Raw genomic sequence first — 24,499 nt, forward strand, 5'->3', positions numbered from 1 at the left:
GCTGCAGCCCTAACCAGTGAGCTTGAGAACAGAGGCTGGAGGTGAGCAGCAGGCCCCCGGCTCCTTTCCAAACCAGTCTTCCCCCCAGGCCTGGGACAGCACAGCAGCTTGGAAGACCTCTGAAAAGCCTCCAGGACATTCTCCCTCGGTTCTGATGACTGACACCAGGCTGCCTTTTGGCCACACCGAGCTTATCAAGGGTGCCTGGTTTGAAGTTCTGTGCGCTGCTTCCCCCTCATGAATTCTGTTCTCATGAAGGCAGGAATTCCTTCTCCTGCCTAGCATGTGCACAGGCCTGGGTCTGCTCCCCTGTACCGCATACACCAGGCATAGAGCTCGCTGCCTGTCATCTCAGCACTTGGGAAGTGTGAATGAGAAGTCTGGGAGAGAAGCTGTGTCTGCAGAGACTAGCTGAGGAGAACGGCAGTACTGTGGAGGGTTGGAATGTCACCCACCAGGGACTAAGCTCTGGCCCTCGGGAACAGCTAGCTGTCCTTGCACAGACCTGTGTTGGAACTTAAATCTTATGACTAATAGATGCCTGTTTTTTGAAATCTATTAACTTGCCCCAACCCAGAAGCTAGGAATGTCATCGCACAGCGTCATGGGCTTGGAGAAAAGCTCTCCCATCTTGTTGTCCCTGAGTCTCTGACGTACCACCAATGTATTTTAAACCCAACCCAGTACTTCCTTTGTTCTTTAAAACTTCATGGAATTGCTTCCACACCGGACCACAGAACTTGGGGTAACCTAGGTCTGCGCTCCCCGGCCATGATGGTCCCTCATAAACGCTCCAGGAGAAACCATATCTTTCATTCCTTTGAGGTGGGAGCTGTCTCTTTCGATGACAGAGGTGAAGGCAGGGTCACTGGAAGTGTATCCTCAGCAAGGCAGAGTTCAAAGCCGTCCAGGAATGCTGGAATCTCCCCCCCTCCCGCCCCCCGCACCTATCTGTCCATTCATCAGGAGAACAAACCCAGAGACAAACTGCAACCTAATGGTTAGGTTACGTAAGTAATGAGCTAAGTAAGCATGAGTCACTGGGGATACATAAGACTTAATTACAAGAGGTGTCAGGGTAGTTCAATCTTACTGGCCCTTCTCACCTTCTTGCCCTCTGGAAGCCAGGCCACAGGGGAGGTATGGCACGCCTCCAGGCCCTACTGTATATCCCCAAGAAACCACCTCTCTCCTAACCATCCCTGTGTCTCTGCACAATTCATTGTGAACTGGCACAGGGTCCTGGAAGCGCCAGCCTCTGCCCTCTGCACCTTATCTGTGCCTGAAACATGGTATGGTCACATCACGCTGGGAAGCTGGCTGAAGATATGACTGAGTAAACCAGCACAGAATCCGGGTTATACAAACAGACAAAACACATTCTGCAGCAGAAGCAGCAATTCTCTCCAGAGGGCAGTTGGCCAGGGTTGGAAGCAGGGAAACTGGCAGTGGCAAGGACCACCCGCTTCGCATCATGGCCGTGGTATGCTGGGTGGAGGTCTGAGCGATTTCTACTTTAATATGGGAAATAGCCCCTCTCTAATGGAATCCAGCACTCGAGGGGGCTCTGGTGTCATAGAGGACTTGAGACCGGGAAGGTCAAGAGCCTGCAGGCGGCAGTGCTAAGCGGGGAGAGTGCCTAATGTGGTGCCTTCCTTCCTTGGTGTCTGCGTGCTCTTCACAGTGCTTCGGGGAGGGTGGCGTTCCTGTGCATGGTGAGGAACACTCAGTATGCTGTGTTCTCAACTGCTTTTTCTTACGCAGCATTTGCAACCTTCTCCAATATGTGAAATTTTCATCCTTCTGGCTAGAAAGAACTCTTGACTCATTTACAAAGAGGAAGGCTAGAATCTTGTCCACCTGGATTTTTTTTTTTTTTAACCATCCCTCTTAGAAGCTACTCTGCAACTGGAGGTGGGTTCGGCTCGCTCAACGGGCTGCCGACTCGGTTGAGAGCAAACCCTCACCGGCATCACCGAGCATGCACAAGCCCAGGAGCCCTCTACTGAAGGACCACAAGACCGGGTCAGTGGTTGGTTCTTTTAACTTTTATTCAGATAAATACAACACCTGCACAGAGCTGACATGCAAGCGGTGTCACCACGGGACTATTCTAGAGCTTAAAACAGGTGTTCCAGGTGCACAGGCACAGCTGGCTTTGACGAGGGAGGGTGGCGAAGTTGTGTCCATGGTGTCACTTGCCCATTCAAGGCTGATAGAGATGAAGACGAGCATTGTCCTTGAACATCAGCTTTTAGAGTGTGCATAGGAGACAGAACGCAAGCGCCTCCCATGAGGCACTTAAGAAGGTATTTCAACACTGGGTAAGCCGGCTCCTTAACAACTATTACATCTCATTCCCAGGAAGAAATTTCAGAGTGAAGAAAATGGCACTTACCCTTGGCCATCAGAGTTGGTGAGACTAGTGATTAAAAGAGTTTTTAATATACTAGACTATAATTTGGAAATGCATGAATTAGAGAAATTTCATTTGTTGCATCTTTCTAAACTTCTGAGAATCAAAGAGTGACTTCTTTAGTTTGGATTGGTCTAGTTATCACCTTTCTAAAGAAAACTACTATGGCATGGGTTCTGCTACTCCTGTACATTAATTTAATTTAAATAAGTTAAGGCCCCAATTACTGACTAATAGTTTAATCTGAAGGAAAAGTTTGAGCAGTCATCTGTTCTTATTTGAAGCCAGTTAGGGTGAATGGAACATGGGGTTGAATTCAATTTAAAAATTATAATCCTCACATCAAAAAAGCAGCTAGCGTGAGAGGCCACGGCAAGTGGGTTTGTAAAAGGGCAGCTTTGGGGCTGGAGGTGGGGGTGGGGACGCAGACCAGGCAGCAAAGCCAGGGACCCTGGAACAGACAGCGCCTTGCCTGACTTACTCCAGCTCTAAGCTTCCTGTGCAGAATGACCACACCGCCCCCAAGAGAGCAGGGCCGGCAAGGAGCCTTCGCTCAGCACTACTGTCCCTTCTGCGCAGTTCCTGGGAGGACAAAGGCCAGTTCTGCTCCCTAGCAACTGCCCATACTGGCCATGTCTGGTCCATTTTTTTCTGTAAAGCAGTGAACTGGCTCAGCAGCAGGCTGGGGAAGCAGAATAAGGCTTCTGGGTTGAGCTGCTCCCTCCCCTGACAGCCAAGGGAGAGATTGTCTGGAGGCCTGACAAGAGCAAGGCTACTTTCTACAAAGTATAAAATTCCAACCACTCCAGTCAGTCTATTACAGTGAACTGAATTGCTAAAAAAACAATGTACTTTGAAAGCCTTTGCCACATCTGTAAAAAAAGAAAACAAAGTCTCAAAGTCTTTAAAACTCCTTTAAAATGTATTAATATCCTTTTTAGTTAACAAATATAAAACCATTTAAGACACTTGGTGACTTTCTTAGGTCGTATCTCTGAGGGAGGGCGTACATATATATATCTTGGGGGCTACATTGTGAGGTTTTACTACTAAAATAATCTATTTGGTAAAAACTCCAGAAAGAGTTCTGTCAAGAAAATAATTGTTTTAGAAGAAAGAATTGTGTTTTTTTTTTTCCTCCAAAATGTCAAGAAGAATAAGGACACAAATATAACATACTTAAAATTTCAAACACAACAATATTATTTCAGTAAATAAATAAAAGTGGCACCAACTTTATGGCAATTTTTCAAGACACAGCTCAAAGATATTTTAAAATAAATAACTACTCCAAAAGAAGAGCCACCATTTCAGCACAAAAGACACAGCGTTGACAATGGAGTGTGGCGAGGAAGGCCAGTGCGGCAGGCCACGTCCACGAGGGGACAGAAGTGCCACCCTTTGGCGGGATGGACCCTTAGGCAGATACTTGTCCAGAGAAGAAGGCTTCAGGAGAGGCCAGGCTTAGGGCTGTCTTTTGCCATTTTTCTCTTTTCTTCCAATGTGTGCTTAAATATTTTCTTCAGGGTGTTGTAAACTATTGGTCCATTTTCAGAATCAAAATTAACCTGATGAGAAAGAAAAATTTCTGTTTAAGACACTGTAGCAAAAAAATTAAACCAGTTTCTATTTACAAAGAAAAGAAGTATTTGGGGAAAAAAACAATAAAGATTTATGTAAAACTACATATGGTTAAAAAGCACATATGATAGGTTTATACATGTTAGCTGAGAGACTATGTTGGAGCTGTCAACCACGCCAATCCCAAGCCTTTGAGTGAACACTCATACAGTCTAGAGCCTAGATTTCAAACAGTCCAAGCAGCAGGCCATCAGGGAGGTCAGCGGTGAGCGCGAAGCTCAGAGACTAGCCACCGCTGCTGCCTCGAAGTTCCCTTTTGAAGGAAGCCCACCAGCGATTACAGGTCACCTTCAGAAGCCCTAGGGCACCCTGGACTACAGTCTGAAGACCTGAACACCACGTGGCTTTCCTGAGGCTGTGTAGCTCCGTCTTTTATCTAATGGCTGTGGCAGTGGCTCTCAACCTTCCTAACACTGCCACCCTTTCATAAAGTCCTCATGTTGTGGGGACCCCAGCCATAAAATTATCTCACTGCTACTTCTTAACTATAATTTTGCTACTGTTATGAATCGTAATATAAATATCTGACCCACAGGTTGAGAACCACCAGGCTGTGGGCTTCAATTTCCTCATGTGAAAATATAAAACTCAACACCCACTGCCTTAAGATTTCTGGGAGTTGAAATGAAATCTAGCACCTGTGAGTGCTTTGTACATATAAAAACCTCAGTGAGACTGAAGGTCCCCTCTCCTGTTGGGAAGGCACCGTTCACATTTGGGGCCTTTGCCATGCTTGTCATTCTCCGCTGAGGAACGATGGCGACAGGACAGAGAACCCCACACTATTCCCAGAGTAAGGTACATCTGACAGAGAAGGAGCCAGGGTTCTGGACCCAGCTTCTTCCCTTCACAGTCGCTCCTTTGGGGCAAGTTCTAAGAGGGCCAGGCTGCTCACGCCATAAGCAGCGCAGGGGTCCCAGATGCTGATCTGCTTCTCTGTCAGTGTCCCGTCCACGGCGCCATGGGTCAGAAACAAACAACTGCCTTTCTCCTTGAAGCATGTGTTTTGTATTTCTGCGGGTACCGACCTGACAGTTTTGGACATCTAACTCTGTTTAGATGATTCTTGTTTAAACCCAAGGTGGAACTGGCTGGACATGCAGATACCCCTGACTCCTTTGAGGAACAGGATTTAAAAAGACGTGTTCAATGCCCAGCTGTTTCTCTCTTTGCCCATATAAAAAGCTCTTTGTTCCCACAATGTGACAGGTCAGCTTTGTCTTGACATCACGGTTGGCAACTCTGGAACTACTTATAAAACACATTTGCATTACAGGGCAACAGATGAAAGCTTTACTGGAGGAGGGAAGGTCCGGTGTGGGTCGCAGACGTACAGAGGTGGTGTGCCTGCTGCAAAGGGTACAGGGCTCACCTTGGTGAAAGCTTTGACGGCGTGTGAAAGGCAAGCATCCTCCACTTCCACAGGGAGCGTCTGCAGGCTTACTATGCAGTGCAGCACACACAAGATGGTCTGGTGCTGCCCCTGTTTTGTTTCCCCAGAAATAGAAGAAAGTTATCTCAAGAAATCCACTCAAATAAGCATCCAGTGAGCTGCTGGCTATGAGCTAGTACTCCAAGCACTCTGTCACGTGTTCACTGTTCTGTATTAATACACTACGGAAAGTGTCCAGAGCTGGGTCTGAGCTAGCGGCTTTGTCACAAAGCCAGGGTCAGGGAAAGCTGAAGACTGGTGTGGCTTTAGCCACATGCTTCTCCTGCAGTGCACTGCAGGAACCTTTCTTTCCTGCTGCTACGAATGTGATCAGTTCAGCGTGGCCAGCTGATGCTGCAGTCCGGGAGTACAGCTCACTCGAGTGCCAGCAGTCAGTACTGTATGCCCAGGTCATTGCTATCTGGGGAGGCGGGCAGACAGACGAAGCCTCCAGCAACAGCTCAAACATAAGGAGGCAGCTGGAGGCCTGAGTGGAGTAGGGCAGACTTGGGAAGAAGGGTCCGCTGCGTGAATGCTAGGGGCTGTCTGCCTCAGCCAAGAAAAAAGCTCATCACTGTGAACAACATGTACATTAAAGATGTGTGGGGGGGGCTCACTGAGACCCAGTACTAACATCTCTTCTGAAAATTTATTCTAAGAGAATAATCTGAAATATAGTAAAGCCTTTGAACACAGATTATCGTCACTGATAGCCTGACATGACAAGAGCTTTGCCAGTAAAAACCAAGTCTGAGTCCTGCTTAGATGCTGGCCATAAGCCTGGAGCAAGCTTCTAGCTTGCCCTGTCTGTAAAAGGAGTCCTTCTTCTGCAAGCACTATCAAGATGGACAGAGGGGAAACTGGGGTTACTTCCTGAAGCAGCTGTCCACAGCTGCCCAGCAGAGTTAATCTCCTGCCTTATCTACCACCTCCTGTTCATCTCTGGAATTTGAGGCTATGAAGCCTGAAGACTGGAATTGGAAAAAGCCTAGTGGGAATCCTAGAGCAAGCTGGCTAGCCAGCCTAGCCAAATACACAAGGTGACACCGACCTTAGATCTTCACATGTATGTACAAATGTGTGCTCATGTGAGTGAGCAAGCAGACACAGATAACACTGTGTGTTATGTCTTGATATACATGTATGTGAGGAGATTTCCCACATGTGCGTTTGTGAACGTACTGTGTCTGTAGTTTGTGGGCAGACACAGGCAGATCGCTGTGAGTTTGAGGCCAGCCTGATCTATAAAGCAACTCCAGGACAGCCAAGGCTACACAGGGAAACCCTGTCCTGAAAACAAAACAAAACAAAACACCTCCAAAAAACCAAACAACGAAAAACCCAAACAAACAAACAAACAAACACCTCACCCCTCCACACACAAAAAAGCTAAGTTGTATACTAGAAGGTATAATGAAAAATAATTTGCCTCTTTCTACATCCATAGCATCCTTCCCTGATGGCAAAACCAGAAGCAGATTATGGCTCCTGATATTCTTTTTTACTTCATACATAAATAAGTAAGTTATATAGACTCATACACACATACACACCCCTTCCTTTTTAGCCATTCTATGGAGTGCACATTTCAATCTGCTTTTTAGTTTTTACAGATCCATGCTCACAGTGAGTGAAAACAAACACTCTGAAAAGGTGGTTAGTTATGATACAATCCCACTTTGGCCTCACACTGTCTGAGATGCTCCTCTATTTATGGAAAAACCATTTCTTTTTGTTTGGTTTGTTTTTGGGGGGACAAGGTCTCACTACGTGGCCCTGCTGGCCTAAAAATCACTACGTAGACCAGGCTGTTCTCAAACTCACAGAGCCTCTGACTCCTGAGTGCTGGAATTAAAGGTGTGCACTACCACAGCTGGAAAAATACCATACTTTCCAGCCAAAATAAAAATCTAAAATTCAATGACATTTACTATGTTAAAATGTATGTTGAAAAGATTAAAAAGGAAAGATTGGAAGAATTTCATGTGACTCTCCAGGATGTACACTGCAGAAACAGTCCCTGAAAGTGTGGTCACCTCAGTCTCCCAGGGCATGGATATCTTCCTTTGAGGGGTGGGCATCAAACCAGGGCCCCTGTACATGCTACTCAAATGACCTACTGTGGAGCTGCTTCCCAGCTTGGTGGTTGTTATTATTATTATTATTATTATTATTAAGACATTCTTACTGTGTACTAGAAGATGTCCTTGAATCCAGCTGTAGTCCAGGTTGGCTTCCAACCTGTAATCCTACCTCTACCTCCTGAGTGCTGAGATTACAAGCACTCACTGCCATTTCTGTATTTTCTAAATTCATATGTTGCGTATCAGTTTTGCTGCAGATCAAACCTGGGCCCTTGCATACACTGGGCTAGTCTTCTGCCGCTGAGCTACAGCCCCAGCCCCAATCTCTTCTCTTAGGGGAGTGGAGAGATGGCTCAGTGGTCAGGAACAAGCCTCGCTCTTGCAGAGGACCCACACAGGTGGCTCACAAAGGCCTGCAATTTCAGCACTCCGGGACTTGGATGCCCTCTCCTGTCCTCCCTGAGCATTGCACTCTCATACAAACACACAGACCAAACACACAAAATTAGGATAAAAGAGAAAAGAAAACCCACTTAATTAGACCTACGTAAACAATTCATTCTTTTGGTAATAGCTTTGTTTGCACATGCGTGAAACTTATATTGAGGGCCTTAATTGAATTCATTAGCTGGTCCAATTGCTGCTTTACCTTCTCTAGTAAAAACAGGGCGTCACCAGCATCTGCTTGTCTGTCAACCAACATGTCCACATCCTCTTTGGTGATTACAGGCTCTTTCAGTTGCTCAACCCAAGACCACATCAAACTGCACAAGATGAAAGGGTCTCTCTCACCACATATCCTTTCCCAAGCTCCCTCTCGGGAATTGAGCTCTTTCTACAAAGGAAGGAGAGAGAGATGAACATGGGCCCCTGGCAGGGATCCACCAGCGGCTGAAGAGTAAAGGCTGGGCTCCGGGGTGCAGCCTGGACCTTCCCCAGGGCCGAGGCTCTGGGCAGGAGCTTCCCCAAGCCCAGCGTCATCCCTGCCACAGCAGGGCCAGCTAACTCCGGAGGAAGGGCCCCTGCAGCCTCTGATTCAGAGACCAGAGAAGCAGTTCAAGACGGAGTCTTCTTTCTCCAGCATCTGGTAAACAAAGCAGAATTTCCGACTGCAAATGAGATAGAATGGTAGATTAAAACTAGGAGATCATTTATAAGTTAATCTGGTATCGCAGCTAAACCTTTTAACCAAAACTTCAAAGTACACACACACACACACACACACACACACACACACACACACACACAGAAAATTGCATTAAAGTTGGTAAATATGGTGTGTGTTTTTCCAAGTGCCTTTTAGAATCCTATAGACCAACCAAGTACCAAGTCGGCACGCTGAGATCTGGGAAGTTAAAAACAAGTAGGAAGCCTTGGGAACACTCCCAAATCTCTGCAGACAATTTGAACATGAGTTTAATTACTTGCGTGTATTCATGTATGTACCTGTGTATGTGTGCGTGTATGGGTATACCACCAGCATGTGTGTGTGGAGGCCGGAAGACCACTTTGTGGAGCTGGTTTTCTCTCTCTATTATGTGGTCCAGGAGAACAGACTCAAGCTTGGAGGCATTTGTCTCTAATGAATCATACTGCCAGCCTCACACGAGAGTCTAAGACTCCATTTTACAAAAATGAGTTAAGAAATTCTTGACAGGGACTGGGCACAGTGGCACACGCCTGTAATCCCAGCACTCGGGGAGGCAGAGGCAGGTGGATCTCTGAGTTCAAGGCCAGCCTGGTCTACAAAGTAAGTTCAGGATGGCCAATTCAGAGAAACCCTTTCTCAAAAAACAAACAAACAAACAAACAAACAAAAACAAAAAAATCTGGCAGAATCAGATTTATGTTTTGGTAATCCATAAAAAATTTCAATTGTCAAAACATTAGTAAAAACATGGTTATTAACATTCATTAGCCGCCCAGCAAATACTTATAGCATGTTCTGTAATTTGATAGAAGTGGTGACACATTTCTAACTTTCAGAGCAACCTCCCAGGGAGGCTCCTCACACATCGTCACCACTAAGGGGAATACAATACCTTGTGCATAGCTCAATGCTTGAAAATGGGGAGTATTCCGCTAGCTTGCTTTACCGCATGGGCCATGGCACAAGGCCCCTCCCATGCTGGGCTTTTCTTTCTCTTATAAATAAGCCCATACTTGGGGTTGTCTATATTTCTGCCTATCTCACATATTGCGTATAGAACAGAACAGCTTTTTCTTTAACCTTACAGACACAAGAGGAGATAAACTGGGCAGAGCAAAGACTGTCTTGATGAAATGAATACTGCACCATGACGCTCGCTGGAGCTTCCCACTAACACAGAACTATGGGGAGCACTGACTTTACTAACTGGATTCTAGCTCTGCCACATGAACCATGGCTCAAGTGAGCCACATGACCTCTGGAGTCCTTAGTTTCCTCACTGTGGCACTGCACTCAGAAACATAAGAAAGGTCCATAGTCCACCCATCTAGGGTTACCATGACAAGCACATGGCACATTCGTGCAAGGGCTTAGCACAGGCACACACAGCGCCACACTATTCAAGTCACATTTGTTTTACCTTTTCCCAGAGTACAACTGGCTCTTTTAGTTACTCAAAGTTCGCAAAGAAGGTAAAAGGTTTGTGACTCCGGAAAATGCTTTTATACATGCTATATGACGAAACAGCCTGACCCAAACCAAACCTGCATCTTTCGGTTGTTGTTTAAGGCAGGGTCTCTATGAAGCCCTGGCTGTCCTAGAACTCCCTATATAGACCAGGCTGGCCTTGAACTTGCAAAGATTTGACTGCTCTTGCTTCAACTGCTTTGACTAAAGGTATGGCCAACAGCGCCTGGCCCAAGCCCATCTTTATCAGCTCATGTGGGCACCTGGGTGACCCAGGAGTGGCATCATGACATTCTTAACACAAAATTTCTTACTTGCTAACTTGCAACATACAGTAATGCATGGGAAATATTTGTTGACTGGATAAGTTTTTTCCAGTTTATAGTGGGGAATATAGAAAATGTATTTGGAAGGAAAACAATGTTTGAGTTTCATTAACTAAGTACTCTAATTCAGAAGAGCGTTTATTCAGTTTATTCTCTCTGCCAATACTGTAAGTTGGCATGAGCTCTAAAGTTCATTTTCTGCCTCTGAAGATACCCCAGCTCCTTGGCTCAATGAATGAAATAATATGGAAGAGCAGTGATTACTTTAACAGCACGATCTGAAGAACTGGCTCGCAGCTAGGAGAACTTGGGTTCAGCTCCCAGCACCTATACCAGATGTCTTCTGAATGTCTGTAACTTCAGCTCCAGGGATATAAAACACTGTCTTCCTGTCTCTAGGGGCACCTACGTGTCTGTACATACCCGCCCCCACAAAAATAGACATAATTAACAACGAAAAGTAAATAAAATCTCTCAAGTAATCCACAGAAGAGTATGGCTGCCAATTCAGGATTTCTCCAAAAGCCCAAGTCAGTCCTGTGCTGGGGCAGGCTCTGTTCCCACCTTTTCTTTAGACAAGGTGTTCATCCCAAGCAAAGCAACTACAGCTAAAGACTGTCTTCCCGCTGAAAGCAAAACACAAAGGAGGAGTTAAAATTTAAAATTCACTCTCTCTCTCTCTCTCTCTCTCTCTAAATGAAATAAATACCTGCCACATTTCCACTTTTCTTTTCACTTCATCCTTTTCTACAAACTCCTTCACGTTTGCCAGGGCTTTGGCTGCCAGTATTCTCCTTGCGTCGGCACTCAGTTCAGACTGCAGGCCAGCATACGGCATTGCCTCAGACAGGTATGTGCTGTCTTGAGTTTCCTGTCTGGGGGGGAACTGCGCCTTAGGATTGGAGCCACAGTTGAGAAGGCTGCCTGGAATGCAACCACCAGGAGTTTCACACCCACAGTGCGTGATTTGCTCTGGATCCTTGTGGAGACTAGCAAAGCTGGGTGGCACTGGTTCTCCAGGATTGTCAGAACAAGAAATTCCCACAGAGAAGGTCCTGCTCCGCTGCACTTCCTTTGGAATGTCCTTCTTATAAAAGAGTGGTGATCCATCATCGTTGAATCCTTCCAAGCCTCCACACTTTGACTGAGTCCAGAAAGAAAATGTACTGTGAACCAAGGCATCCTTCTCTAAACCTAGCTCCGGAGTCGGAGGTATGTAACAAGGGCTGGTGGGCTTCTGATGAAGGCTGTGGTCCTGCAAGTCCTCTGCAGGCACTGTCCAAGGCGTCTCCCCTTGCTCCAGGATAGCTTTGACTCTCTTTAAATCTGAGTCACTGTAGCTGAGCTGCCTTTTCAGATGAGTCAGAGGCTGAAGACACTCAGCATTCCTCCTCTTCCAGAGGGGGTCAAACTCGGGCTCATTGGAAAGAATCACACCCTGGTTCTCAAACTCGGCCTCCACTGCAGTGGGGTTGAACGGGTCAGGCACATCGCTGTTCTGCCTCAGTAACTTTTGATCTAGTTGCATCGTGACCATCTCAGACACAGTCTTTTCGATCTCTGCGGAGAGTTCAGGTCCTTCTACCATGCTCCTCACCACTACTGGCCTGTTCTCAGCCAGGTCAAGCAGCAGCTTGCACACTAGGTGGATGATCTTTGGCACGTACTTCAGAAGTCGCGCTTCGTAGCCATGGAGCAGATGGCGCTGGCGAATCAGGTACTGGGCTAAGGTAACAGCATGTGCTTTGGGGTCACAGCAAGAGAAAATATTACGGAGTGGAGCCAGAAACTGAGTGAATTCCCGGACACAGAGCAGCTGTCCTCTGGTCTGAATGGAATTGGGGCGTTTTGCCCTCACAAATATAATTGCTTGGTCAGCAGTCATTCTTGTTGCAAAAACTAAATAACATGCAATTAAAACACCTAAATGGTAAAGAGTATTTGTATGAGAAAAGGCTCAGTAATGTATCATGTTTCAGTCTTTGATGATTTAAAACTTCAATATTGTTACAAAATCATGTAAGCACGAACAAATCTGAAGGGCAGTAATGATACCAGCCAGTTTTTAAAAAGATCCATTTATTTATGTATATGAGTGCTCTATCTGCATGTACACCTGAATGACAGAAGAAAGCATCAATCCCATTACAGATGGTCACAAGCCACAATGTAGTTTCTGGGAATTGAACTCAGGACCTCTAGAAGAGCAGCCAGTGCTCTTAACTGCTGAGCTATCTCTCCAGCCCCACCTGCCAGTTTTTTGTTGCTGTTTTTTTTCCTACTGGAGCTCATATAATCTAGGCTGGCCTTAAACTCTGTATCCAGGCAAGGATTACCTTGAAGTAATGATGCCCTGGCCTCCACCTTCCAAGTGCTAGCATTAAAAGTGTACGCCAAAAGGCTGGCTCTGTGTAATCCTGAGTAGCAAATCCAGGGCCTCATGTACACTGGGCAAGCACCCTACCACCCGACCTTCAGCATTATGACTGCAGAGACTTTAACACGTGTCTGTGGCAGTTCCTTCATGTGACTGAATCAGCTTTGCATCCCAGAGGTGGGATAGACACAGCTGGCAGGTAAAGGAGTGCAGAAGGGAGGAGGGGCATAACGAGTGTGCTACCGATCCACTCTAGCCCTTCTGGTATAGAAGGAAAACAGAAGGAAGCCAAATCCTGATTCTGTGTTCCTGGTCAACAGCTCTTGATGTTTCCATCCAATCCATCACTCACTCTGCACCTGGAATTCCTGCTCTGTCATCTTTGCCACCCTCTGCCAGGACATTCTTGCTGACCCCTCTCCCAGGTTGGAAAGGTTATGATCTGGGCATCATCTACAGTCATAGAATACTTCTCTGCCTGAAATTTCTTCCAAACTATGCCTACATTAATCTGTATTTTTCTCCGGACCATGACATAACTCCCTGACATAGGCAAATACTATTAAGGATGTCAGCTGTAACAGAATAATGACTGCTACTTTCATTAGTTACTTATTGGTAAGAATTCATAACCAGTTACTTATAATACAGCAGCTAACAAATCGTACTGTAAAAGGCAAGTCATAGACACCCACACAATTCATGACTTATGGACATCTAATTATACATGATAATCAGAACCGCCGAGAACTGCCGGTCCTCCAGTTCTCAGTGAGTATAAGACAGCTTTCTCATGAGGACACAGCAGGTCTCTAGTATAAAGATAAGTACCTGCAGAGGTATAACATGCAATGTCTAGGAACAGAGACATTTTGGCTCTATCCTAAGAGTTTTATGCAAGCATTGGTTTGCATAAGTTGAATACTAGCCTAGGATGTTTTTATGCAGGGAGGAAATCCCATGGCAGGGAAGATACACTGGCTGGCTAAATCAGATGACAGTGAAGCTCTCGACCCCATGCCCTTCATTTTTGCTATCAGACCAGCAATGTAATATTGTTTGCTGGGTGTTTACATAAAACCACTGGCTTTTACATAGAACTTGACATGCAAATGGTCACCTTCATGTACGCAGTCCTTACACATGTCAAAGTAGACAGCACAGGAAGGATGGAGCCAGTCAACCACACATGTCACACTGACCCTACCATTCACTACATGTGCCAAATTACTTCATTCTTCTTAAACTGCAGTCTATCCAACTCCTACTGTTGCTAACAAGTTCAAAGATAGCAAATGGAAAACACTTAGAACATAGAAGGCCAACAGTACTTGCTTTTATAGTTATTCTTTCAGTTAAGAAAAATAGTTGGGGAGCTGGAGAGATGGCTGGGTGGCTAAGAGCATTTGCTGCTCTTGCAAAGGGTTCCTGCTGCTACCTGGTGCTCACGATGGTCTGTGGTTGTAGCCTCAGGAGACTCGGACACCTCTCCTGACCTCAGTAGGCACCAAAAATTCGCATGATGCAGACACACGTGCAGGCAAACACTCATAGACATAAATAAAATCAATACTTATGAGAAATAATACTTCATTTATTTATTAGATAAATAAGTGCCATTTATTAAAATGAAGTGCTCCATTTAAATAAGTAGTTTTAGAAACATGCTTTAAACATGATGAGTTTTCGGCGCTAAATTATTCTGAAATACTCTTATTAATACATGGTTATTATACAGGCTTAAGAGACTTCAATATCTTTTATTTCTTTAATTTAAAATTTTTGTTATGTTATTTATCTTTAGAATTATAAAATCTTATTCCTACCTCATTTATTATAACCATAGGACAATAATATGACTTCCTAGAACTCACCTGTTCGTCCCAGCCCTGCATGGCAGTGGACAGCTACTTTTCCTTCCTGTAAGGCAAACGTCATCACCTTTACCATGTCTAAGATGGAGGTAAGAGATGCCACACCATAATCCTTCCACCCGAAGTTGTAGAAATAAACTACACAGTGAAAGGAAAAAGAAAAGCAAAAATTAACATGCATACTTGCAAGGACAGTAGAAAAAATGAGTTTCAAGGCATGGAGACGTCACTGAACGAGCAGGCCTATCATAGAGGCTTTCATTTTGGTTGTTGTTTTTTGCTTTTTGAGACAGGGTCTCACATTATAGCCCTGATTGGCCTGGTGCTTTATATTCAAACCAGGATGGTCTTGAACTCACAGGGATCCTCCTGCCTCTGCTTCTTGAATGCTGGCATTAAGGGTGTGAAACACAATGCCCATCTAATAGGATTTTTATATTTCTACTAAGTTTAACTTAAAATTTCTTACAAGCACATTTAGTATTACCTAATGCATTTTCTGTTGAAACTCAGCTGGAAAGAATTATAAATTAAAAATTAAGACAGAGGCAAAAAATATGTATTTTTGTTTAAGAACAGAAGTTCTCTAAAAGGCTAACAGATGGCTAGATACACACACATATATACATATTTTTGTAATTATATATAATATACACATATTTTCTACTTAGGATGGAAAAAAAGCTAGACAAATAAGCCCCTTAAGAACACTTCCCCAGACCGCATGCTCATCCTCATCAGCCCGGTTTGAACAGCCATGCTGGGGAGACTTCTATGATGAGCTGTGGGCTAGCCATGAGCACATGTTCTTGGGAAGGCAAAAATTATTCAACTTCCAATCCTCATTGTAATCTTTAAGCTATGTGATGTCAGACTAGCCAATAACTCTAAGCCTAGGCTGTGTGGCACAATCTCTGTAAGGACAAAAGGAGGTCATCATGTCTGACATGGTTCAGGCACTAACTGAAAGGAAGCCTTTTTACTACAGGGTCTCCTCCCAGCCCCTCTCTTGGAGAAAAGAAACCCTGAACTCACAAAAGCAACATCAAAGTGAGCTAGCATCCTTTAAAGTCAAATTAGAAACCACCCTACTCTGCAGATTCTATTGATAAGTATTACCTAACAGCCTGGAAGACAAAAGTATTGTCCTGTCAGAGTGGGATAATTCAGGATGGGAAGGAACTTACTGCCAGCCTCCATGAAAGCTTCAGGAAGGTAAGTGAAACCACTTTCTTGCTCCAGAGAGTTCCCACAGCTGGCATGCTCACCAGGATGCTGAAGGTTGATTATTGTTTTTATGCCATGACTGAAAAGAAAAAGAGCAATCAGTTAGAAGAACCTGGAGTGGTGAAAAAAAAAACAAAAACAAACAAACAAAAATTTTAGCATTACTAAAACATTTCTAATTGCTCTTCAGCGTTTCTTGGGAATCAACTCCTCACTGCCTGTTTGTAAGCGAAATCCTTGTCGCGTGCTGCCATCGTCAGTGAAAGAAAAGCACGTTGAACTTGTTCGCTGCAGTGTTGGCTGATGCAGCACTTACCTGAGGAACTGCTCGATGATGCGATATTTCTGCAGCAGCTCAGAGGACGGGCGAGCCATGGCCAGGATGCTGTCAGTGACCCTGAGGATGGGCACAGCACTGTGAGAAGCACAGAACTCAGGACACTCTACAGTATAGGATGAGTGACTTTTTCCTCTACGACTTCAGCAACTTCCACATTCTTACAGAAGTCCACCTACAATCAGAACTCTGAGAAACCCCTTAGCTCCTTAAATCTCTGAGAGCGAATTCTAGGACCTGAGTCATTTATGGATTCTGACAAAATGTCTCCAAGGACTCTCACCAGATTCTAGTGAGCATAAAAGGGAACTTCGCCTTGTGACACGGTGCTCAGTCAACTACATGGAGGACAACTGGAAGGCTGTTACCGGGCAGCAGTTACCTGAGTGTGAGGTGGGGCAGTGATGCCGGATATACGTAGGGTTGGGGTGAGAATTCAATACGATGTGTGTGTACAGTAATCTTTAGCACAAATCCTGGACTGTGGCTACAAATACTGAGGTGCTGTAATTTAGCTAAGAAACAGGTATGGGGGATCCAGAGTCAATTGCGCCTGACCTCAAATGTTGTTTTGTGTTTCTGCTTTCTATCTGGGAAGCAAATTAATTAATTTCTTTAGATTACCAATAAAATGACATTAACAACTCATAGGTTTTATGAAAATGAGTGATAATTTGAAAGCATCTAGTAGTAAAGTTCCTTGTCTTACAATCAAATCAGTATTTACGAATGAATCAATGAACAAACAGAATGAGTCAGAACAGTTGGCCATAAAAAGCCTGTTCTCATGTTAGACCTCCAGTTTTGTTCTGTTTTGTTCAAATTTGTCATCAGGAAGCTGGTAAATGATATGAAAGGTAAATGATATCACAAGTTGTGGCTCATATGAATGTCAGAGTAACAGCCAGGAGACTGACAGGTCAGAATCCAAAAGACATATTTCTGTCAGGAGCAATGTGCAAAACTTAATAAGGACTCCCGGAGGCTGAGATGCCCCAAACTCAGCAGCTGTTAGTGAGATGGAAGCTGATGTGAGAGCAGCAGCGATGGTAAAGGCTAGCTCTGATTGGCTGACAACTGAGCCAAGTGTTCCTGGGAGCAATGCTACATTAGACATTTGCTTGTCTGACTCTGACTCAGGAACGTTTGTTTCCTCACACCACGAGGGTCAGACTTGAATATGATGTGTACAGAACAACAGAGGACTTGGGCTGTGTCACACAGGTATACCAAGAAATCCAGCAGAAGAAAGTAGAGACAGCAAGTCAAGTAAGGCGGTCAACAAATGAATTCGTGCTGTATAACAAAAATCACAAGTACAACTCTCCTTTAAACAGTAAAGTCTTCTAATTTTCTGCATGCTTCAAATATGAGTTTGAGTCTTTTGAGACAGGGTCTCACTGTGTAGTCCAGGCTGGCCTGGAGCTCCCTATGAAAACCAGGCTAGCCTTGCACTCATAGAAACCTATGTGTGTCTGCTCCCTGGGTGCTGGGATTATGCATCACTATATTTTCCAGATCAGAAACACACCCCTGACCAGCTCATTGTTATTAAGTATGTATGGCTTCAGAATTCACTGCACTTACACATGAGAAACAATGCCATCCTCTTATGAGTTGCCTGCTGAACTGGCAGCCAGTGCTACTTCAGTCAAGGAAGACTAGATTATACCTCATAATAACATACAAATGCTGTGAACGCTGACCCGTACAAATCTGAGGATTACACACAGACCATACACTTTTCTCAAACTTATAGGTGCACATTTTTACTATGTCCAGCAATTTCTGAAATGTAAAAACTATCAAATTACCCATTAACCTAAGATACTTAATACATGTCATTTCATTTCATGTAAAAGCTTTGGGCTTAGTTATTTACAGTTTGCAAATGAGAAACTAAGATTGAATGAGCCAGTGTCCCACAGCTGGCCTACTGGCAAACCCAGGGAAGAGTGCAAGGTCTGGAATTCCAGGCCCATGTCTCCCCTACATTGCGCCTCCTGGCTCTCAGAATCCCTGCTTCTTTCACTCCACACAGCTGTGCAAGACCTGTGGCCACACTTACCAGGATGAGTAAACGCCCTTAATAGCTTGTTCCTGCTCACTCCAGCGGGCTGGGTTCTCATATTTACACGCTCTCCCACCACACGCCATGGAGCACGCCATGTGTCCGGGGATGACGTGCCGCAAACGCTCGCCCACCTTTGTGTATTTTGGTGTTGGGCGTTCTGAACTTTCTAGAATATACAAGGAAGGTAAGAGTCAAGACGCTATCCTCCCAATAGTGTGGTAATATGGGAAACAGTTTCATTTTACCTCAGGATTATATGAGTGGGTGTAAATCCCTTCATCTAACATTTAGAAAGCTTTCGCACACAGTATTTCTACATATTATATTGATAATGAGAGTGAATTTTGTCCAAAACTACACTAATGACATCACAAAAAAAAATCCACAAATCATTTCGTCATTTTTATCTCCTCTGACATATCCATTCAGTCTTACCATGAGCAGAGCAAAAACAAACAGAATTAAATATCAGCCTTCTAAAAGTACAGACATAACTACAGCTGATACACATTCCTTACACAAAAGGCAGAGATTGTAAGAAAGAGTTTTACTTTTTCTCTCCGGCAAAGTGGGACTCCCGTCTGTGCGGTTGACAGAAGACACAGCCACCATCACCTGGAGGGAAGATGAGGACAGCAGCTTGGTGGCAGAGCCAGAGCCACGCCGGGCTTGCTGCAGCCTCAGGACAGGGTCAGAGGTGGAGTGCCGGCGGCCCTGCAGAAAGGCAGTGAGGAAGTGCACAGCCGAGGGCCTGCGGGATGGGTCCTGTGTCTGCATGGCACCAGCTCCAGGCGGGCAAGAGTTGGAGGCAGGCAGGAGCCAGCTCTGGTTTGCTTGGTGAGGAACTACACTGAGACACAGGCATCGTTCTGTATGATCTAAGAGCCTCTCAGGATAGGCTGACTCGTTTCCATAGTGACCAACAAAGAAACTACTGATTCCCACTTAGATCTGAACAGGCAAAAATCCTACAGGAATGGATTGTGTTCTGGACAAATTGTTCAAATACTGGGAAGAATAAGATGCATTTAAAGTAGATTGTTCTTAAATCTAGATTATTTTGTTTCTCAAATGCACTTAAAGATCTGGCTTCTCAGAGAATCACTTTAAAACCACTTTAATGAATTTTAAAATGCTTTTATGATAAAATACTGTCTTTTATACACATCAAAAAGTTTAAATTTTGTTATGCTTTTCATAGTTGGCCTCCAGGTATTTTAAAAGAAAATCCTGCTTTTCTTTGAAATAGGATAGAAAAGAAAGTTTATTGTAATACAGAGGTATATGCTAGATCCTACAACATTATTAAAGGATCATTCAATTTTTCAGAACAAGGTGCCTTTCTGTATTTTCTTGATAGAACTACCAAAGAAACACTTGGATGGAATAAAAGACATTTTAGAGCTACGAAGACAGTTTCTTTTTCTTTCTTTTTTTTTCTTTTCTTTCGGAAATGAAAACCTGATTCTTAGTTATAAGCTGTTGGAAACAGCTTAGGTGTGAGCGAGAGTAACCATGAGCAGCCATGCCTTTCCAAAGTTCTCTGCTTTTCGTTGCTATGGGAGAATAACGGCTTCTAAGTCTCAGTGGAGGCATTTGAATAAAATGCACTAAAGTATCACATTTTTAAAGGAACGGGGTGAGGGGGAGGCAGCAGTTTGAGAATAAAGGATATAAAGAAAACAGAAACTCAACAACTGCAATGCACTTATTGTCCGCCTCCTCTCTCGTTAATGTCAGGCTGTGCCCGCGCTTTCTCTCCTGTGCTCGCTGCACAAATGGCATTTCAGTGGTGTGCGGACGGAAGCGTAACTACTGCTATAGATTGGGCTCTAATCAATGCTTTTAACATTCCACCCTCATATCCCTGCCATCATGTACTTTTGCGAAACAAGATGGAGGCAGAGAAGCCTAATTTGATGCTCCAATTGCTACTTTATCTATAGTATCATACAAAACTGGAAAAGGATTCTCACCCTCCCACCTCAATTCAGAAAGCAGTTACTCTGCCAGAAAGAATGACCTGAGAAATATTCTAGACAAGGCCTACTTGACCCTTACAATCAACCGTAGAGGGCAGTTCCATAAGGGTTTACATGAGAGGAAAGTGTAGAAGATACTGGAAGATGGCTAAGGGGACCTAAAGCAGGAGGCCCTAAGAACTGCACTTGCTACTCTGGTGACAGGTCTGAGAGGACTTCTGAGCGAGTCCTTGGATTCTGAGCACACAACACAGACTGAAAAGGACAAGTACGGGAATCTCACTGTGGCCTGGTAAGGATGGGAACTGTGAATGGGGACACTTCAAAGGCTGGGCCGCTGTGACGCCACCGTGAAGCTGGGAGTCCAGCTGAGGAGAGCAGCAGACCTGTCACGCTTCACATGGAACCAAGCACAGGCAGTGTGAGGACCCTGCAAGCTCTGTTGCAGGCACTGTTATATTAAGGCAACAGGGAGGAGGTGCCAGCCAGGGAGTGATGGTAGAGAGCGGGCACTGAAGGCTATCTTCAGAGGGAACTCAAAAGTGGCTCTGCTTCAAACTGTACTAACTTCCACAGGAATCTGATGTAGAAGACTCACGTGGACTAAGCTCAGGAAGGGATGGTTTATGTATTACCTCAACAATAACTTCTGCAACTCAAAAAGTTCAAGAAACAAAACCATCTTTGCGTTGTACCTATAACTTTCCTGTGGGTCTGAGATTCCTTCAAGATGAAAACCAATCCTCTAAATGTTATTAAACGCTTGAAACTCAAGGTCCTGTGTTCCGCACTGCTCAGCAAATAGAACTGTAAAGCCTACTTTAAAGGGGTCATCGGAGACCCCAGGAAGAAAAAGTTTCAGTGCACACCAGAGGAAGAGGCCTAGCTGACATGGCCAGCAACAGGGATGGCTGTTATAGTCAGCAGGGCTTTTGTAAAGATTTAGCTGTGACAGGAAGAGAAGGGCCTCAGAAGAATTATAGCGAGAGGCCTAGAAACAATCGACTGTGGTAGGAATGCTAGGCCAAAAAGGTTTAGTTAAAATTAGGAAAGTCTGGGCTGGAGGGATGGCTCAGCAGTTAAGAGCACTGACTGTTCTTCCAGAGGACCTGAGTTCAAATCCCAGCACCATATGGTAGCTGACCACTGTCTGCAGCTCCAGAATTTGACACTCTCACACAGACACACGTGCAGGCAAACCACTAATGCATATAAAATAACTTAAAAAATGTGTTAAAGTCTTGGAGTTCTGTCTTTAGATATCTGAAAACAACTCAAGTTCAAGGGGTGCTTCTATGGGGGGCAGTGGAGGGGAAATTAGAATTAGTGCTGATAGAGAAAGACTCAACGCTAGCAAACATTTTGGACCAATAGCTGAATAGCTAGCCGGCATGCAGGAAGCGAGCCTCCTATCACAGCAGAGGAACACAAAGCTGGAGAGTCAGCACAACAGTCAGCCTCCTGTGCGTGGCTCATGTGTGGACCTAAGAACACGAGCGGGTGGGCCTCCGCTCTCCCAGGACCACCTAGAAGGCTTCCTGTCATGGGTTTGTCTGAACAGAAAACAACCTGAACAGGGTTTATTACTGAAACCCTGAACCCAAGAGAAAATGCCCAGTCCTTGGAGCGCCAGGCCTGCTTGGGATACTTGCGATTTGAACCACCTACAGGAACAATCAAAGGGGAACAGGCCAAGTACTCACTCGGTACTGCTTAATTGCCATGTTTTCATCGTGCTTATCAAGAGAATGTATAATTACGCATTTTGTATGTGATGCCTCATTTTTCTTCTAAAGTGTCACTCTAAGCTTGGTTCTGCATAGCTGTGAAAAGTGGACGCAAAGGCATCTTAGCTGGCAAAGCCCCTGCCACCTCCACTTTCTAATGCAGTGATGGTACGAGTCCAGAGGCACAGGATGGTCCTGTGGATTTGATCTGGTATAGCTTTCCTGGTTTTTCTTGTAGCATGCCTTCTTTTTTCTAACGGTAGCATGTCTGGAAATGGAGAGAGGGGAGACAGAAGCTGAGCCCAGTGTCCTGTGAGTTTATGGGCATGAAGGGAAGAAAACCGACCGCTCTTTCCTGTGCACTTGTTTGAACAATGCCTTTCAGAGGAGGAAAACACCATGCTGGCTGTTAGAGTAAGCGAGGTCGTGACAGTAGTGCTGGTTCTGGTGATCTGCACAGAAATTCTAATAACGAGGGGGAGGGAGGACGCTCAATGATGAGCAGGCTTTGTACCTGGTAACTTGCTACAGATTTGCTCTGTAAAAAAAACCTCTTCCCCTGTTAAGTGGCTGTGGAAAGCGCGGCCCTGCAAAATATTATTCTCATACTAAAATATTTCCATGTTATGTAAGACATGAAAGGGGAACTGAAATGGCTTTCTGATTCTGTCACGTAAAAACATGGCTTTTGGGTTAATGTTTGTAAATGGCATAAGGCGTGGCCCCAACATCATTCTTTGGCATGTGAATAAGCCAGTGTTTCTGTTATCCTTTGTTGAAAAGGCTGCCATTGCCATGTTGAAGAGTCTTGCCACACTTGTTGAAAATCTCTGAGAGCTGGGAGTGTAGCTGAGTGGCAGAGCATTTGCCTAGCACACTTGAGGTTCTGAGTCTAGTCCCCACAATTGAGTAATACAGGCTGGAAGATGGATGGCTCAGCAGGTAAAGGTACTTCCACACCAGGCCCGATGACCTCAGTTTGATCCCTGGGACCCGCATAGGAAGAGAACCACTGGGCACAAGTTGTCTTCTGGCCTCCATGAATGATGAATACACAGAATAAAGAATTCTTTAAAGAAAAAGATAATCATATGCAGAGATTATTTTTGGGCTCTTCATTCTATTACTGTTAGTGACTTTGTTTTAAAATTGTGTGTTGCTGTTTTCTCTTAAGCAGGCTAGCACCCAAATTACTGAGACTGGACTCTATTATATTTGTTTAATACTGTACGGCACGATACCGAGCAGTCAATACTCTGTTCTAATCCTATAAGCTAGTCTGGCTTCTTCTTTGCCAAAATCCCTGAGATATTTGCATTTTATGGCTTTCTCTGCTCCAGCTGCTCTTTCTCATGATGTCTCCTGGACTGCTGCCTATGGCTGAGGTCCTCACTTCCTCTCCCTCTCTTCTCCTCCCCTGGCTGGCAGGAGGTCCATCCCTAGTCTCTCCCCTGCTCAGTGACTGGTTAAGCTGCTTTACTGACATACTAGGGGACAATGGGGAACCAAGTTTAGACAGGAGGTTCTCAGAACAAGGACTGCAAGCAGATCATGGGGGTAGTGCACGACAACATTATGCCTACACAGTACACCATGTATTTGTCTTCATTTTGATTAATGTAGCTTTGCATGCAAGTTTAAAATTAGGAAAAGAATCGGTTTTGTTATTTTCAAGAGTACTTTGCCTGTTTGGAGGTCTTTTGAGAGTCTTCCTACAGTCTGGATGGATGTCTTTCCCTATGCCTAGGAGATTTTAATAGGGACTGTGCTGAATCTGCAGATCAAGTCTGACTGCATCGCATCTTAACAGTCTTTGCATTTATTTGGCACCTTAGTTTCCTTACTAGTCTTTTCTAGTTCCAGTGTAGCACACTGAGAGTATTCATTAAAGCTCCAGTTGCCCGTGCTCTACTTCATTTGTAGGTGTAACATCCCATCTCAGGAAAGCCATGGAAGTCAGACACTTTGCCTTTGCTCTGCTTGTAAAGCAGGAGCATTACTGTCACAGAACTGTTCTTGCCCTAGGCTCCAGAAGCATGGCTAAGAGGCTCTGCTTTAGAGAGAAGCAGACTGAGGACTCAGGCAGACATGGAGGATCTTGCCTCTAACTGTGCATAAGAGGCTGAGATGAAGGGTGATTGCAAAGCCAAGTTTAGCCAGGACTAAATCTTCTCTTAAAACAAACAGCAACAGTAACAGTAGCAGAGGACTGTGAAGGCCCTTCCTAAGCAACTATCTTCATCTGGAACAATATATGGGGAAAGTCAAGCTTAAGACAGTATTGAAAGTTTCGGTGTTAACGGTGTAAGAAGAACCCTGTAGCTTTATGAGAACAAGATAAACCACATATCTGCTAGCCAGACAGAGAGAACAAGTGATCTTATG

General features: G+C 44.7%; 1 protein-coding gene across 1 annotated transcript; it reads right to left on the bottom strand.

Annotated features, from left to right (window-relative positions):
* Positions 1-2,032: 2,032 nt before the first annotated feature.
* Ptpdc1 (protein tyrosine phosphatase domain containing 1) lies at positions 2,033-19,182 on the bottom strand. Its single transcript, XM_055595273.1, has 9 exons — positions 18,957-19,182; positions 18,400-18,571; positions 16,311-16,391; positions 15,955-16,073; positions 14,768-14,905; positions 11,226-12,439; positions 8,223-8,408; positions 5,430-5,540; positions 2,033-3,984 (listed from the first exon to the last, which is right to left on the bottom strand). The coding sequence occupies exons 1-9, from the start codon at positions 19,180-19,182 to the stop codon at positions 3,865-3,867; spliced, it is 2,367 nt and encodes a 788-aa protein (XP_055451248.1). The 3' UTR covers positions 2,033-3,864.
* Between the last annotated feature and the right edge of the window lie 5,317 nt (positions 19,183-24,499).

The sequence above is a fragment of the Psammomys obesus genome, unplaced genomic scaffold (assembly GCF_907164565.1).
Source record: "Psammomys obesus unplaced genomic scaffold, mPsaObe1.curated_primary_1811, whole genome shotgun sequence".
Taxonomy (NCBI): Eukaryota; Metazoa; Chordata; class Mammalia; order Rodentia; family Muridae; genus Psammomys; species Psammomys obesus.

Bases quoted from the DNA above. Each gene is read 5' to 3' on its own strand.
- Ptpdc1 (XM_055595273.1), bottom strand. From the start codon at position 19,182: ATGCAGACACAGGACCCATCCCGCAGGCCCTCGGCTGTGCACTTCCTC. The intron at 16,392-18,399 runs GTAAGTGTGGCC...GCCCATCCTCAG, and splicing joins AAGGGCGTTTACTCATCCTG to GGTCACTGACAGCATCCTGG. The intron at 3,985-5,429 runs GTGAGCCCTGTA...CTTTCTCATCAG, and splicing joins CCGTCAAAGCTTTCACCAAG to GTTAATTTTGATTCTGAAAA.